The 18,654-nt window shown below is 32.3% G+C and overlaps 2 protein-coding genes across 2 annotated transcripts; one reads left to right on the forward strand and one right to left on the reverse strand.

Moving 5' to 3' along the window:
- Window positions 1-9,105: 9,105 nt before the first annotated feature.
- LOC125204625 (laccase-7-like) lies at window positions 9,106-11,935 on the reverse strand. Its single transcript, XM_048103332.1, has 6 exons — window positions 11,737-11,935; window positions 11,438-11,589; window positions 10,729-10,973; window positions 10,517-10,645; window positions 9,476-10,432; window positions 9,106-9,396 (listed from the first exon to the last, which is right to left on the reverse strand). Exons 1-6 carry the CDS (start codon window positions 11,830-11,832, stop codon window positions 9,266-9,268), a joined length of 1,710 nt encoding a protein of 569 aa, XP_047959289.1. The 5' UTR covers window positions 11,833-11,935; the 3' UTR covers window positions 9,106-9,265.
- Window positions 11,936-17,445: 5,510 nt separating this feature from the next.
- Window positions 17,446-18,265, forward strand: LOC125207824 (ubiquitin-40S ribosomal protein S27a-like). The gene has a single exon (XM_048107322.1). It carries the CDS (start codon window positions 17,485-17,487, stop codon window positions 18,031-18,033), a length of 549 nt encoding a protein of 182 aa, XP_047963279.1. The 5' UTR covers window positions 17,446-17,484; the 3' UTR covers window positions 18,034-18,265.
- The last annotated feature ends 389 nt before the right edge of the window (window positions 18,266-18,654 follow it).

Genomic DNA, 18,654 nt, shown 5'->3' on the forward strand with positions numbered 1-18,654 from the left:
ATCTCTTAAATTCAAAATTGGTCAGCCATACAAATAGCAGATGGGGCCATCTCTCTCTCTCTCTCTCTCTAGATAGATAGATACACTTGTTTGTACGTACACATTGGCTGTATGCTGCTTGTAACCAGAATGTGTAGAGCTGTGTGTCATCCGTAGTTTTTCGAGCTGATTTATTAATTTATTATATTATCGACACCCTATAAATATTACAATATATGTATTTCCCTTTATACTAGTAGTAGTATAAAAGTATTGGACGTTACTAGTAGTTTGTTTAAATTTTTCAATAGTTTCTATAGGTATGACAATTGACCATATGCTGCATGCATATATTTCTTTTTCGTTTTACTCTAATTTTTTGAATCGTTCCAAATTGGACAATAAGTAATTTTTCACTTACATGTAAATTTTTTCAGTCATAAAATTAGCACGTATTTCATATTGAACTCCAATGCAGTCCCCTCTTTATATACCTATGATTAATAACTACGTACATTTGATATTTTAAATACTAGAAGTATATATACATGTCGATAAGGGTAAATATATGGAACCAAAAATTGGAAAAGGCGTGCCTAAAAGAGAGTGAGAAAGGTCAAACGGGGAATGGTTTTAAGTTTCAACTTTTTGAAAAACATAGGGCTCTGTGACATGTAGGCTAATATATTTCTTATTTCAATACTTTTGGGTTCACACTTATAGATCTCAAAGAAACAATATAGTAGTGAAAAAGGCAGTAATATGTAAAAAGTGTGTTAGCTTTTCTTGCTCGTGTGTTCGCGAATAAAATCATTACGACATAATTAAAGGTTTGAATTTTTATTCGATAATTGCAGTATTTCCTATTGTTTGTGATAAAGTAATTTACAAGTGCATCAACACTGTCAGAATGAGTTTTCGCAATTCCCGATGATATTTCAGCCACCCGTGACCTAAGGGACCCATTTTTAATCTCAAGTATGAGACGAGTATGATCATTTATGCCATGTAATGTAAGTATATTTGAATCACTTGGAGTATTTGTTCAGAGAAATGACGAATTATACTACTGTCTACTCATAGCATAAAAATAGTCAGCTTTAACAAATTTATAACATATATAAACTTATTGAACATTCAATTTGTTAGGAGAAATGGAGAATTATACTACTCATAGCATCAAAATTGTCAGGTAATTTAATTTTAGTATTCCAGCTAAAATTAAGGGACTTAAACGAAAGCTTCCCAAAAAATAAAATATTAAGTACTAGGACAGCTGTGTTCTTAACTTAAAATTATTTCTCTTTGTACCCTCAATTTTGATATTTAAAAAAATTTCTAATACAATTATGTGAATAATTGCGTCTCTAATTTTGTATTCTTATAACATAAGTTTCTTGTAGTTAATGAAGTTGAATTACCACACTCGTAACACATAAGTTCAATGTGCTATATTAAAACAACATAATTTTAGATTGGTAAAGCATATGAGAGCATCCACAATTCGTACCCCTTTCTATATCCCAATTCAAACATCTCTTTTATTGCATCACAATGCCTCTCAATTTCTACATCATCTCTTGTAACAATTATCAAAGGAATGTCAAACCATTATCAAAGGTAGACTTGTTGTAAGGAAAGATGATACACGATTAGTGGAAAGATTATATGTAGTTGAAAATGAAATTGATAGGATTCAGAATAAAATGATGCCTTTCCATAAGTACATTGTAATACCTCGTAGACGTGGCAATTGGGGGAAATGATTGACACATCTCACATTGATAGAGTTCATAAATCCCCAATGACATACGCGAGTTATCGTGTGTTAAACAACATTGAAGCATACCAGTCAACAAGACATCCTAATATACAACGGCATGAGAACTATGGGATTGTTCGCCGTCCCAATAGTGCAATGGAACAAGATAAAAATTAGGTCACGTCCATTTATATTTCAATTTGTTAAGTTTCGTTTACAAATTTATTTTTGAGATTAACTTGATTGTTAGTTATACCAAATTTGGACCATTGAATATCTTGACGCTTGAGTAGCTTGAAAATACTTACTTATTTTACTTTTTATAAGTTGAACTTGAACCGCTTTTTAAAGCCTATTGAACCATAAATATTCCTAACTTGATTTTATGCATAAAAATTATAAAACTATAGGCTTGATTTTAATATGATAAGAGGATACATGCATGTTCCTGAATCCCGATCGTGTCATGATTTTACCAGTGGTTTATTCATTTTCAACACAAGCTTGAATTTTCTTCATAAATTTTGTGGTTCACAATATATTGAACTTAATCAAGAGGAATCATATATATCCATATAGTGATATTGATGTGGTCCATCAATCTCTATTCTCTCACTCAATAACATATAGTAGTATTTTTTAATGGTGAAAAGAATATTAGTATTATCTACAATATAGAGGTTTGAAATATATACTATCAAGATATGCCTATAATAAAGAATTAGATAAGCAATATATAAATTTAACTGCTTTTGGCTGCAAGCACTTGGATCTTACTACAAAACGAATTATTCTCCTCTCACATGTCCCACTACCATACCCATATCTAAATCACACTAATTCTATTCTCTCTCTATGTATCATGATTCTATGCCTAATTTGTATACTTTGACTAATTGTTTGTAAGTTCACTGCAAATAACGCTAATTTAATTTGTGTTTATAATTATACTACCGACGTTTCAAAAAGTATTTTTATTGTTGGTGTTCCAAATAAAATAATGAAATACAAACGGAAACGTTTTAAAAGAACAAAAAATTAAAATAATTTGTCTCAACTTATGGATGTTTTCTTTTGCATCCTAAATTGTATAGTTATTTTTAAAAAAAAATTCAACGCATATAATTGTGTCTCTATTTTGAGTTCTCAAAAGATACGTTTTTTAATGGTTCTTGGTTTGATTAATAATTTGGTTGTCAATATAAATGTCTTGAGATATATTAATATACTGATCAGTGATTATCGAATGCTAATGTTAATCATCATCAAATTCTTACTAGGCCAAAAGTTTGGAATAAATTGCATGAAAATAATAAAATACAAGCACTTGTTGCTTAATTATACTATGTCTATATGTAAATTAGTAGGTGATGAATAATTAATTAATTAGACATGCACATGCATATGTACGTAGGGACATATTGGACCTAAAAATTTGCCTACAAAAATCAAAATAAGCCCTGATTTCGAGGGTGAAATTATAATTGACGGATTAAGATTTGATTTGCTGTCGTCCGACCACATACGACATTACTTCCATCCATAACTTTCCTATTCCCTATATATAACTCTTCTACGTAACACAATATTTATTCTTTAATTTGATGTGCTGCAAATTTTTAATTGATGATGAGAATTATTAGTTGAAAATTTGCAGCCTAAAAACGCGTTCTAATGTTGCATTTTCAAGGCGCCTATAGAAATTAGTAAAACCCTACTACCAAGAAATTTGGGTCCATCATCAAACCCTATGCAATTCCTTATACGAATTAATATATTACGACCTTTAATTTCGGGTTTATGCATACACATAAACAAGTTTGGTATTTAGATCTTCTAACATTATTTGATCGAGAGAACCCTAGAATGGAGAGAGCAAAGTTAAATATCTAAGAATTAAATATAATTTAATAAATAAATAAATAATATATTACTAATATTCAAATTGCACTAGCATTTGTTAGGCACGATGATCACAATTGAACTACAATAGTATAACATAACATTGAAAGTCAAATTATGTTTAAAAAATACGACAAAAATACATAATAAAAATATGATACTACGCAGATAATTGCTAATGTTCATATATTTAAATATAAAGTGAACTACGAATTCAATCATGTTTTAATTCATCAGTTAAATTCGTAAAGAATAATAAGTGAGAGAAACAAATTTAGTTTTATTGTAAGTTTTATACAAATATATTTACTAGTATAAAAGATAAGATTTTTAAATAAAATATAATATCTCCCTCCTTTAAAATAGAAACTATTTCTATTTTAATTAGTCTCTTAAAATTAAAATTTTCTATTTTAGAAAAAAAAAATCACTGGAAGAGTGGTAACACAAAAAGTGGCAACACAAATGGTGATCATTTAAATGGAAACTGGTCAAATAGAAAGAGACATTTAAGATTGGTAATAATAACAATATTATGTTCATATAGTAATGAAAGAAAAATAACACAAATAATGGTCATTGAAAACCAGTAAAGTAGAAAGAGACATTTAAGATTGGTAATAATAACAATAATATGTCCATATGGTAATGAAAGAAAAATGAAACACAACAGTGAAGTTTATGATTATTTTTTGTGACAATGTGAAAAAATATAAAAAAGTATTAATCTCAACACAAGTTGCACGTTTGCCCATGACAAACAATTCCATTTGATTACACATGGGGTTGTCTAATATTAATAAGTTTAGAAAAAAAATAAAGATGAGTATCCAATGCTCAATTTCTCTACTCAACCTACACGTCCACATCATCCCCCCTTCCCCCTCAACAAAATCCCATTCAAATTTATATTTTTAATACCCTCAAGACTCGAGGTTTATGATATATTTGATGGAAAAAAAAATTACTCCATTAGATAAGAATGTCAATTAACCCAATTTATACTCCAAACCCACTGACTAATGATATTATAATCTTTTAAAATAGATCCTACATATACAACAAGTTTATTTGTAATACTAGTACCCAAAATACAGAAATAAGTAAATAGGTCAACTTTCTGGAGATGCACTAAAATTTATGGAACAATAAAATGAGTTCGGACCTAAAGAAGTGGGGTTCATTTTTCAGGTTAATTGAACATTTTCATCAAGCAATCCAAACAAGATATGAGAAGAGATGCAAAAACATGGCCGCTCAAAAGCATCCTCTCTCTCCACATGATTAAACACTGGCCCATGTCAGAATTATTAAAATCAAGATATTATATTTTTAAATTTGTTTCAATTTTATTATCTCAAAAATTTATTATTGACGTTACTAATTTTATAATTTACATAAATATCAAAACTTAGATCTATTTTTTAGCTTTATAATTTTAAATAAATGAACAAAAGAATAAATCAAGCTATGATTTATATGTAATTTAAAATTTAATGATTTCAATAACTATTATTTAGTTATATATTTATTTTAAAAAATATTATTGACTTAATTATTTTATAAATTATATAAACATTAAAATTAGTTTTTTTTTATATAACTTCGAATAGTAAATAAATAAATTCAAGTTTTGATTTTTATGTAATTTGTAACTAATTAAACAGTATCTTACTCCATTTATTATATCGGATTTACCAACATACAACACCAATTACAATTTTCAAACTTCAGTTCTAAATAGAATTATAGAATCTAAGTCAATATTATTGCGAGGAGAATTCTCTGAAACAATCTCACAGGCGATCAAGACTTGTTCAACATAAAAGCTTAAACCTTGACCAACAACAAGTTTTATCTAAAGCACACTGCAACAAAAACACTCATTACGACATTTTTTAATGCAATTAATGACATTAATAGTACGTGTTTCTAAATATATCACCAATGCTTCAAAAAGTGTCATTATTATTAGTGTCCCAACTAAAATTAGAGGACACAAATGGAAGTGTCCTAAAAAAGCAAATATTTTAAGTTAACCTGTCCTTCATTTAGGAACCCTTTGATTTGCGTCATAAATTATTGTTATTTTTTAAAAATTACAACACAAGTAATTGCGTTTCAATCTTTGTGCCCCTAAACAATGGAGTAAGTTTTTTGTAGTGGCATATCAATACAAAGTACTACGATCCCTATAGTTTACCTTTCCATTTTTTCTTAAAGTTAAGTTTCATTACATCTAGTCAGCAAATAATGAGAGTTGTGTGTAAAATTCACAACTGAAGAACATTGAATGTGATGCGCAAACAATAAACAGCAACACAACAAAACAAAACAAATTGTTGACAACGAAAAAGCAAAAAAAGAGACATGCAAACAAGGAGAAAATTAGCTGGAAACAAGTTAAGTCACCATTGTTTGATACTTTGATGTTCCCTTGAACGGTTGCATGTATGCATAAAGAAAGGCACATCACAAGAATATATATATATATATATATATATTAACAGTATATTTCAAAAATTGAAATTTGCCTTCTTCATTTTTTCAGCCTACTTATAATTATAATCTACGTTATATATATATCTCCATCAAATGTCTATAAGCATGCACATTGCATGGTAAATCTTTGCAGTCTTGAAAAGCACATCTCAATTCATTGATTGGTCTTACACTGCTTCGTTTCCCCCATCTTAAGTTATTTTGTTTGCATAAGTTTACTATAAAATCATCTTATTAGTTCACTACTATATGTTTAATATATTTTAATTTATTTAAAATTGATAGAGATTATTTTATGCTTAATTGGTGCATACTGTACATTGATAAGGTACTACACTCCTCTTTTACTTATTTATGGATTCATATATAAATCTATAATCATGGGGTTAGACAAGACAATAACTATGGGTCTCTTTAAAAAAATTTATTCATGGAACTAAAAGTATATAGGTACCACGATTAATATTTTTAACGAAAATCACTTGAAAATTAAATCCATAATCAAACAAATAAAAGGTTATTGTCAAAACATATGTTTGCTTTAATAGAATGAACGTACAAAAATTTGTATTCAATACAAGTAGCCTAGTATTCCCTCCATCCCGAAAAAGATGACACATTTTTAGTTGGGATGTGATTTTAGGAGTTATTGGTTTATGTGTTTAATTGGAGAGGAAAAAAAAGAAGATAGGGGTGAGTATTAAATAGAGAGAGAAAGAGAGTTGAATATTTTAATTGTAGTGTGAAAAAAGTGGTTGAATGTATTAATTCGAAATGAATTTTCAAAACATAAATGTGTCATCTTATCTGGGACAAACCAAAAAGAAAATTGTGTCATCTTAATTGAGACGAAAGGAGTAGTAGTTTTTCTCCATTTAACTGTCGTACCAACTAAATTGCGCTTCATTAATATACGCAAGTAAGTAGTGCTTGTCAAACAAATATGTATACATTTTAGCATAGCAAAAATTTTTGTGGATTATCCACCTGAAAATTATACTCCTATAATTTATTAATTATAATTAGAGTTTATCAACTACCATCATAATTTAACTAGCGCATGAGAATCACAAAATGCAATTTCGACTGCAAATAAGAATACCCTATAGAGGCTTAAAATTGATGCAAGATATTAAAAAAGTTAACACTTTCTTTAATTTGGAATGAGCTACTGAGTGATTAGAGAACATGGGCTTTCATAAATAAAATAGGAGTAGTAAATAAGCCCAATAAATAACAAACCCAAATTATTGCTCCATTGGGATCGGATGAATAAACACCTTACGAAAAAGTCCTACATTTCATCACAACTGTCCATCAATATTTATTTCCAAGGATGTGTGGGTAATAGTAAATACTTACTACAGTAAAAAATTTCCAGAGAGGGGAAAGCAAGCAAAAATCTTATAATAACCCATGACCACTCCAATTATTTCACACTCAGATTGTTACACTCGGATTGCCCAAAACTTAGGAAATCTCATTATGTGATTATGATATACTATTCTTGTAGCAAATAGAAATATCACTATGCTAATATAGTGGAAATTGACAAGGAATAAACTTTTTTATTTTGCTGGTAGAAATGATGAGACATCTCCTGCCTTGAACCATTACTAGATGGATTTTCCATTATGACTTTACTTCATATGAATGTTACCTTGGATCATACTACAAGGTATGGCAAACTCAGGTACGATAGTGCTATTTATAAATTTTGTTCCCATTATTATCAACTAAAAACATGAGCACAAAATTGGTGGTAGCCTTTAACTTACTCTCTAATTTTTTTTAACTGCGTATATGAGTTCTGACTTCTAAATTTAAATATCATATTTCTTTATAAGCAAGTTTTTGGAATTCACCTGTTATGTGTAGCATGCATGGTACTATTTTACTAGGTTTGTTTGACCCAAATTATTTGATCTGTACATTTACAATTTTACATGGTCTAATAGTGTTATCTTTATACAAGTATATTAGGATGTGGATTTGTAAAGTTTGTCATTTCCAAATGTGTGCTTAAATTTATATCCTATGCTATCATCACATGCTCAGATTGTTGAGACTGATAATGAAGTGGGTTGGTATAAAGTTTGAGCACCTCTATATTTTGATCTAATTAGCTTTGTAGTATTATAATTATTAGTATGGAATATATATAGCTAGGATTCTTAATCTATTTTGATTAATCAAATCTTCACTGGCATTGTAATCTCTCCCTGTTAATGGATCAGATAAAGAAGCCATTTCCGCGAGGCTGATCTCTTGGATCATCCTTGAGCCTGTTGAGTAGCATTTTGTTTTACGACGCACTGATGCCATATAAAGAAATTGTATTTATGATTCATTGTACAACCACCCGCACTAAGCATTTGCAATTAATGTCATGACTTGATTGCTCAAGAGTATTTATCTTTTCTCTTTTAATTAATGTCCCGTGTCCATTAGTCAAAATCCCGACTCCAAAATCAAATAATAATAATAAAAGATTATGTTTACTAATGTTGTACAAGGATTTAATATGATGTCGTAATAGGTTGCTTCACACGCAATACGTGTGGCCACCACGAAAATCACAATATATAATATCCTTTTAGACTAATTCATTTGATAGAGAATAGACCTAGTCTCATTCATTTTATTGAGTTGATTTTCCTGGTACACTTTTACTAAAAAATTCCTTAATATGTCACCACTAACGATATCCAATATTAAACAAATTAAATATTACCGACCTTGGCGCACAATATTTATATACACGTTGTTTCTACTTAATATTGAATGAGTACGATATAAAATTAAGTTTAGGTTCGACCAACCAATTTCATATATTGTTTAAGAAGACTAAACACCAAACTATTGCATACTTGGGTTCTAGTGGATGTTAGATTTGATTATATTCATTAATTTCAAATTGTGAGCAAGAATCTTACTTATTCGTAAATAAAGTACTAGAATGGTCATACAAGTTGTATAGTTATTTCTCTTTATACAATGAATTTATTACGAAATAGATCAACATAGAAAAAAAATTCACACCAATTAATACAAATACATTTCGTGGACTGAAATTCAAAAATAAAATATATGGTAGTAGTAGGTAGTGCAAGTTTGGAACTAGCATTGTGGAAGATCGGCTGGCGGTGGAGGCAACGTTGTGTCCGGCGTGGGCCCATTCTCGATGATAAAAGCATTAGCCAGACCCCACGGCACGTGTCCATCTATGTGACAATGCACGAACCATACACCTGAAAATGAAAATAAAATACGCCTCAATTAATTTTGTATATTTAGATAACTCATCCCTAGTGTAAAATAAATAATTACCTGGATTATTAGCCCGGAACCTGATGACCACCCATCCTAAGCTAGGAACGACAACGGTATTCCGCTCCTGCGGATTGACCAAGTTCAAATTGGCACCATCAGTTTGGGGATTGTAGTTCCCCAGCCCTTGTCCAACCACGTAAAAATTAAGGCCGTGCAGATGCATCGGATGATCATCTGACGACAGCACCGCCGTATTATGAAGTACCATCTCCACCGTCGCGTTGTACTTGAACTGCTTCACTCTCGTCCCCTTCTCCGTCGCAAACAACGCCGGGTTCTGCGTGTTGTTCGGGTTATTGTAGTCGAACGTCACCGGTGGGTTGTCCGGGAAGTCGGCGGTGTAGACCCCACTCACGTTGTTCACGTAGGCCTCCATGATCGAAATCCCCTGTGGCAGCTCGAACGATACGTTGTTCATCGACGCCGCTACTTCCTGCCCGCCCGGCCCGACACAGACCCCGCTCGGGTTGCGGCACGCGACCAGGCCTAGCCCGGTAGTCACAAACATGCGCTCGTCTATCTCCAGTGGGACCGGGGTCCAGTGCGGGCTGCTGGTCAAACCGGTCAAGCTGCTCAAAAACCTGTTCGCTATCTCCGTGTCGTTTCTGCTGGGCATTACGGGCAATAGTGGTGTCGAATTCACCGGGGCCCCCACGTACGACATGATGGCGGTGGTCGATATGTTGACGTAGGGAGCGAGCAGTGGGATCACGAACGCGCTTGCTGCCATGTAGTAGCGATTTACCGGTTGATCGGCCGTCATAAGCGCGTCCACGGTCTGCCCCGGTGCTAAAACCAACACGTCGGTGTTGTAGGGGTCGGTGTAGGACGCGTCCACGGCCACCACTGTGAAATTGTGGTTGGCGATCTTGAAGAATAGCGGAGTGTTGAGTGCAGCGTTGATTACTCGGAGAAGATAGGTTCTTCCTTGTACCAACGTAAACCTAACAGTGTCTGTAAAAAAACAGAGTCAAATAATCGCGGGCAGAAGGAGTACTATTTATTAAAATAGTAAATTTGATATATATGTGCACTTACTATTTGAGGAGCATGGGTAGAGATCACCGGGCTGACCGTTAATAGTAAAAGCATTAGAAACATTAGGCGCACCCCCTGTTGAGACAGCTTCCTCTTCCACATCCATGATATCAGCATTCCACCATTCACCTGCACCCACAAATATACGATCAATATTCACCTAGTATTACATAATTTTAATTAATGAATTGAATATGAAATATTATACTGACCAAGAACAATTGGGATTTCACGGAATGGCGTTGGGAATGGGTATGTGCGACCGGGTGCGGGTCGGATTATTATGGCTCCATGAACCGTGGCTCGGAGTGCTTTGAAATGTGCATGCCACAAGAGACTTCCTTCTTGGCGGGTCACGTTGAATCTGTAGGTGAAGCTTTGACCGGGCCGGATCGGGCATTGCGTAACGTATTCGGGCCCATCGGCCCATGCGCTCAGTAGCTGGAACACCCCATGCCTGTGCCATTACACAATTATTTACCCAAAATATATAATTATTACAAATGCTAGCCTCTAATTTTAGCGATTAAGATTGTTTGAAAATATCGTTTATTGGTCGATTAGTTAATCAATAAGGAACGACGGCCAGACCTAGTCCATGTGTATACGCACGATTCCTATATAAAGATTGTAGTTTGACGTAAGAAATTTTGTAGTATACATGTGGATCATCAGTTCATTTTAATATATCATGATTGTATAGACTATATTAAATTAACCAACAACTAGATGGGTGGTAGGTTTTGCAAAATCCATAATAAGTATTGCATTGAAATTTCATTTTTTTAATTTATTTTTATTTATTTATGATATAAAAATCAAGTCGTGTGTCAGTGTCTAAAAATAATACTCCACTAAATCTTTCACTTTATATATAATCAAAATAAAAAAGATTATATAAGTATAGATGAAATGACATACCAATGAATTGTGACATTATATGGTGATACGTTATTAACACGAACAACAAGTGTATCACCATCTTCAGCTACAATAGTTGGTCCAGGAAGACCGCCATTGACCGCAGTGATCACTTGATCTCGGCATAACCGATTCACAGTAACATTTCCCACCTGCAATTTAGCTTGTTAAATTTGTTCACTCCCAATAATCAAATTGTAACTCAATCAATTATGGTTACTCAGGTTTTGACTGCATGCACAATATATGTTGCATAATAGAAATTGAAAAGGAACACACTGAATAAATAAATCAATTACATTAAAAGTATGTCGAACAATTCGAGCAGAGGCAAATGATGAAGAGCAAGCCAAAAGAGCTAAAGCCAAAGCTAAAAGCAATAAGGAGCGACGCATTGCTACGTATAGTAATAAAGATATGAATGAATAAATGAAAGGTATAAAAATCTCAAATATGAAGGAGGTGGATTGATTTTGAAGAGATGGATTGGTGAAGAAAGTTAAGCAGATGAGTGCCTATTTATACCAAAAAAAATATGATGGACTTGGTCGTCGATTGATAATTGTTCAAAGTCTGGTTTTGTGAAGAGTGTATATATGTAATTTTATACACTAGAGATGAGAATTAATGTGTATAAAATAATGGTAAAATGTTAGATTTTCCATTGATTATGTGATGTAGCGTGTGGAAGAACAAATATCCTAAGTTGTTAATTATGGCCGAAGCTAATAGAGAATTTGGTTGCAACAGAAGCTTCATATCATCATCAAATGAATTGAATACACTTTTTAAATGCATAATGTCAAAGTGGTTACGATTTTCATTCAGAACCGTGTTCTCTTGTCATTGTTTTGACCAGCTCTTTCTTTTTACTATTATTACTAGTACTATTTTTGGTCTTGGTTATTCGTTTTCCAATTACTTCAAAATACTAGTAACATTTTTTTCGTGTAAACACAATTTATGATCAAATGAACTGTAATTACAATGCATATGTTTGTAATTAATTAGGTCTATTTTTGCTAACGAGGAAGTTGCAATTTTGATGATTGTATTGGAAGATTGATGTCAAAATCTTCAAATCATTATTTATTCTAGTATGTCAACGCCCAATCTTCTTTTCTTATCCGCGTTTTCGGATGGATAATCATTATTTTTATTGTTTAAGTTTGACTGCACATCATATAATACCAGAGACCATGATTGCAATATTAAAATTTAAAACTCATCTAAATATTTCGTGTAACCCGCTGTCTCGTACTGATTATGGAATATAACAGCTTTTGAAATTAAATATTTAAATGCATTAAAATGGAGTAAGTACTCCCCCTCCGTCTCATTAAATATGCAACATTTGTTTTTCGGCACATGATTTTATGTAGTGTTGTTTTGTGAATTAATGAAGAGAGAGTAAAGTAAGAGAGAAGAAAAAGTAGAGAGAGTATTGTTTGCATTATTAGAAACGTTTCATTTTTAATAGGACAGACTAAAAAGGAAAACGTTTCATTTCTAATAGGACAGAGGGAGTATTTGTTTTACCAACTTCGAGATTTGAGCGACTTAAGTTTTTCCGAAATTTGAGCGAATTAAGTTAGATGCAGATTGGAAGCAATAGCTTATCATTACCAAACTGTATAATAAAAACTTAAAAAGAAAAATACGGATATTGAATCACCGGAATCAATAATAATCTAACTATTATACCCTTCCTCCTTTAAAAATATGAAATAGTATTTCCTATTTAATTTGTTTTTCGAAATTATAAATTTTTTCTTTTTAGATATTTTTCTATCTAATAAGGTACTCATTCTCAATTAATAATATTTTAGTTACATTCTTCTCATCTCTCTCACTTTATTAATTGTGAATTAAAACTCATGCTTCTTTAAAAGTTTATAATTTAAGAGATGGATCGAAGTATAATTTCTAATTTTATAGGACGAAAGGAGTATAGTGGATCAAAGGAGAAATAATAAAGTACTGGATTGTAAGCATGTAGGAATTTACTAGGGGTGGCAAATCGTGCGTGTCGGGTCGTTATCGTGTCGACACAATAACGACACGAATACGATAACAACAGACACGAACACGACCCGTTAAGAAAACCTCAAACACGAACACGAACACGACCCGCTACCTCTCAGACACGAACACGACACGAACCCATTAACGACACAAACCGTTTCGGGTAGGGCTGGGGAAAAATACCGAAAAAATGATATATCGCTCGTATCGTATTGAAAAATATCGAAAAATTATCGAATTTTCGATATATCGTAATTTTCGATACGATACGATATCGTATCGTAAGTTTTCGATACGATAACGATATGAATTTCCTTATATCGCGATATATCGTTTTATATCGAAAATACGATATATATCGAAAATTTTCGATATATCGATATTTTATTTTCGATATATATCGATATATATCGAAATTTTCGATATATATCGATATTTAACGATATATCGAAATATCGATACGATAACGATATGAAATTTTTTTATATCGAAAGTTCGATATATCGAAATTTTCGATACGATAACGATATGAAATTCTTTCATATCGATATTTTCGATACGATACACGATACAACGTTTTCGATACGATATATCGTATCGACCCACCCCTAGTTTCGGGTCAACACGACACGAACACGACACGAACCCATTAATGACATGAAAATAAGTATTGAAAAATGAAAATAATAAGAATAATAATATTAAAATATTATGTGTTAATAAGAATAATAATATTAAAATATTATGTGTTAACGGATAACACGAACACGACACGAAATTTTCGTGTCCTTAATGGGTCGACCCGATAAGGACACAAACACGATAAGCTCTGACCCAAACCCATTAATTTCGTGACGGTTCGTGTCGTGTTATCATGTCGTGTCAAAAATTGTCAGCCCTAGAATTTACTTGCTCAAGGCTAATGTCAAAAGGGTTATTATAACTAAAGGATTGCTTCACGATTATATATAAAGGGTTGAAAATGACAGTAATAAAAATGAGTATTTTGTGATTTGAATTCCTCCATCTAGAATATGAATATCAATGTTTGGTAATTTTCCAAGGATGTCAAATCTACGGAGCCACCAAGTGATCACCTACTATCCTTAATTTATACTCCGAGTTGAAATTTAAATCACCATCCAAATTGGACGACTTATTTAATCTTTATGGTTCTAGAATTTGAATTCGTAGACTTATTAATTTCTTGACAATTCAGATATTTAATAAAAAGTATTTGGATTAAATATATTTCTTTAACTGTAATGGGACTTATATAAGAATGGTGACAAAATACATCTTGTAAAAGAGAGTAGTTGTGTACTTCCTATGAAAATTTCTTCCTATCGGTTTGACTTTTGTGTTTGACGTTGCTCCTAGTCTTATAATTATAGAGCACACACTCTATTTCACTTTTATTTAAAATATTCCTTTCATATTCTGAATTTTCGGGTACATTGAAATTAATTTATTGTCAATATATATGTTGTTAATATATAGTATTATACTATAATTAAGTGATTATGATTAAAAATCAATTCATCCCAGAAAATAATTCTCTATATATTTTTTTATAGGATATCATAATTAAAATATAGTTCAGACTTCTTTTTATTTAGAGTGAACTACAAAAACAGTCTGACTATGGATTTATGACAATAGTCCATGGACTTTAAAAATATCTCTAGTGACTACTGGTTTATTTCAAAATTGGTCATTTTGCACTGTTTTCTTCCGAAAATGCCCTTTTGGACTGTTGGACAATTTCGTCTTTTCACATTTTAACTGTTTCAATATTATATTATTTCAATGATGTACTAAATCCGATATTATTTCAAATTTTCTTCTTCTTCTTCTTCTTCTTCTTCTTCTTCTTCTTCTTCTTCTTCTTCTTCTTCTTCTTCCCTTTGCCATCCTTCACTTTATTTTTGTATTTCAGTATAGATTTAATTTATAAAATTAAATTTAATATTTAAAATTTTAAATATCAATAAACAATTTTAATTAAAATTATTAATTTATATATTCTTTCTCGTCTCACAGCTATATATATATAAATAAAACTATGCAGCCAACTTACACAAAACTTTGTACTCCCTCCGTCCCGGCTAAGATGACACATTGCTTAGCCGACACGAGATTTTACGAATTATTGGTTAAAGTGTTTAATTGGAGAGAGAGAAGGTGGGTGTAAGTATTAAAGTAGAGAGATAAAGAAAGATAGATATTTTAATAGGAGTGAGAAAAAGTGGTTGAGAATTGGAGAGAGAAAGTTACCAAAAAAGGAAATGTGTCATCTTAGTTGGAACAAACTAAAAAGGGAAACGTGTCATCTTAAGCGGGACGGAGGGAGTAATAAATACATATATTAATATTTTAATTAAAAATAATTTATTGATATTTAAAAATTTAAATTTTAAATTTAATTTTGAAATAAAAAATAAAGTGAAGGATGACAAAGGGAAGAAGAAAATAATTATTTTTAGCTCACTCTTTTATTTATTGAGTTAAATACATATTCGTGGTTCTTACACTGCAAATCCCTAAAAAAAAAAAATATCGCCATTGACCCCTATCATTTAACTTAATCATGAATAAGGTTTTTTTTCTCTAAAACATCCTCATCCTCTGAAGGGCAATTTCTGACCATCACTATATTTATTGTTTTAGCGTTTGCTTCTATTTTTCTTTTGCTTAGATACTTTGTTTGTGAGTCCAAGTATATTCCTTGTGAGTCCAAGTAGTACTAGTATATTCCTTTACTCCTATTTAAATTCATTGTGAAATACTCTATATGTAAGAAATAGAAGATTAGATTAGTTAGTTGCTTTAATAAAAAGTTATACTATCACTTACTTTAATTAATAATACTTCTAATAGACTTCCATATGCCAGAAGTTAGAATGTTAAATATTATAAAAACTCTAACATTTTATAAATCTTAGAATTCATAACATAGTCCTATTTAATTTAACCTTATTATACTTATGGTTGTGTTTACTTTTTTATTTTGTGTATATGATTGCCTATAGTATTCTCATATTTAAAACAGAGTATATTAATTTTTAAATAAATTGAAGTCGAAATAAATATAGGCTAGTACGATGGAATGAACTGAAGAATGAAATAGTATTTCTACTTCTATTCTTTTTTTCTTTGGTTGGTACTTTTTCCGTTCCACAAAAGCAAGCACGTTTGGTTGGTCAAGAGTTTTAATACTATATAATTAGTAAAGTAAGAGAGAGAGGTAAATTAAAAAAAGTAATTAAAATATTGTTAATGTAGAATGACCCCCACCTCTTTAGTGAGAAAATAGTTTCAAAAATTAGAAAATGTTAATTCTTGTGATATGGACTTAAAAAAAAGTGCATACTCTTGTGGGATGGTGGAAATATATATATATATATATATTTTTTAGGAATCACCATTCAATGGAGATAGTGATCCATGAACCTCTTAGTTAAAAGAGCAACAACTCAACCACTAGGCTATTAACTTTAATAAGACAATTATTGAAAACTCTTATATTTCTATGCACGGATGGGGTGATTTGGCTATTTTTGGCTCGACGCTAAGGAATATTTAGGCTCTCCAAATGGTCGGGAGGAGGAGGCGTCTGCCCCCTCCCACTCCTGAATCCGCCAGTGTACACCAAAACACACTCTTTAACCACACACCAACACGCACACACTACACACAATAAATTAAACTTGAAATTAAACTCTAAAATAATTAATTGTTCATATATTATTTCATTTCATTCCATTCCATTCCTATATTATATATAATATCAAAAATAAAAATGAAATCAGTCAAGTACTAATAACAATTCAATTCCTTTAGTATTTTTTTTACTTGCTAAACCCAAAAATGAATTGGAAATGTCGTTCCATTCGATCTTCATTTCATTCTCATTCCTGGACTTAGTGCAATGGTTGTTGGAAAATAATGAGTTGGATCTAAGCCCAGAGGAAATACTGGGTCGTAACTGATAGGCCCATTTAGTTCGGAAGTAAAAACCAATGAATCTCATCGATTCGGCCGAAAACAGAGAAATGCAAATCTTCGTGAAAACCCTAACCGGCAAAACCATCACTCTCGAAGTCGAGAGCTCAGACACAATCGACAATGTGAAGGCCAAGATCCAGGACAAGGAAGGAATCCCGCCGGATCAGCAGCGCCTGATCTTCGCCGGGAAGCAGTTGGAGGACGGCCGAACCCTCGCCGATTACAACATTCAGAAGGAATCCACGCTCCACCTCGTCCTCCGCCTTCGCGGCGGCTCCGGTAGCACCTGGCGGATTCCTTTCGTGGCCAATCACTTGTTGAAGAAGATCACCCAGCTAAACGAGACCTCTAAGAAGGAGTTGATCAAGACCTGGTCTAGGGCTTCCACCATCATTCCGGAAATGGTCGGGCACCGCGTTGCCGTCTACGATGGGAGGAAACACGTGCCGTTTCGTATTTCTGAGAATATGGTGGGGCATAAATTGGGGGAATTGAAGCCGCGGCGCCACAACCGGAAGGAGGTTCATGCGCGCGCCAAGGCTGCCACCAAGAAGAAGAAGTAAGCCACTCTTGGTGAACAGATTTGTTGGTTCAATGGTGTGAGGGTTTATAGGTTTAAAAGTTCGTTTTATGGTTTAGCCTGCTCTTTGAATTTTATCGTGCATTAGCATTAGGGATTTTGAACTGATATCACTGGACATTAGCCTTGGTTCTATCTTGAATAACAAACATTGTCTTTTCCAGTGTAATTTGGATCGTAATGATATGCAATTCACCCCTGTATTCTGATGACTATGCAATGGTCCTGGTTTTTTGTGACATGTGTACTCTTAGATGATAATCGTGATATGCAATTTCATGCTTAATTTTGCATTATCCCCTTATTAAAATGCTAGAATTTGCTTCTTTATGCTTGAACTTGGCGAAGCTAGTGTTCTATTTAGAATCTCCCTTAGGATTCAAGTTTCATCTGCAGCTTGAAAAGAGGGTAAAAATTATGGCTAGAATACTAGATAAGGAGAAAGTGGCTAGTTAGTAGGTGTCACTTGAGGTAGAGGGGTCCGTGGCTTCTGTCAAAGTTGAATCAAAATGAGAATTTTAGAACTCTATCGAAAGATATCTTCCAGGTTTCTTGCCAGCTTGTTATCTCATGGAACTTTTCATTTCATCATCGAAACGAATTT

The sequence above is a fragment of the Salvia hispanica genome, chromosome 2, assembly GCF_023119035.1.
Source record: "Salvia hispanica cultivar TCC Black 2014 chromosome 2, UniMelb_Shisp_WGS_1.0, whole genome shotgun sequence".
Taxonomy (NCBI): domain Eukaryota; kingdom Viridiplantae; phylum Streptophyta; class Magnoliopsida; order Lamiales; family Lamiaceae; genus Salvia; species Salvia hispanica.

What these genes read in the sequence shown, in the direction of transcription:
- LOC125207824 (XM_048107322.1), top strand. Translation starts at nt 17,485, where the DNA reads ATGAATCTCATCGATTCGGCCGAAAACAGAGAAATGCAAATCTTCGTG.
- LOC125204625 (XM_048103332.1), bottom strand. Translation starts at nt 11,832, where the DNA reads ATGCGTCGCTCCTTATTGCTTTTAGCTTTGGCTTTAGCTCTTTTGGCT. An exon ending in TTGTTCGACATACTTTTAAT is followed by an intron (nt 11,590 to 11,736) that starts GTAATTGATTTA and finishes GCTAAATTGCAG; the next exon opens with GTGGGAAATGTTACTGTGAA. An exon ending in GTTCCGGGCTAATAATCCAG is followed by an intron (nt 9,397 to 9,475) that starts GTAATTATTTAT and finishes TTTCATTTTCAG; the next exon opens with GTGTATGGTTCGTGCATTGT.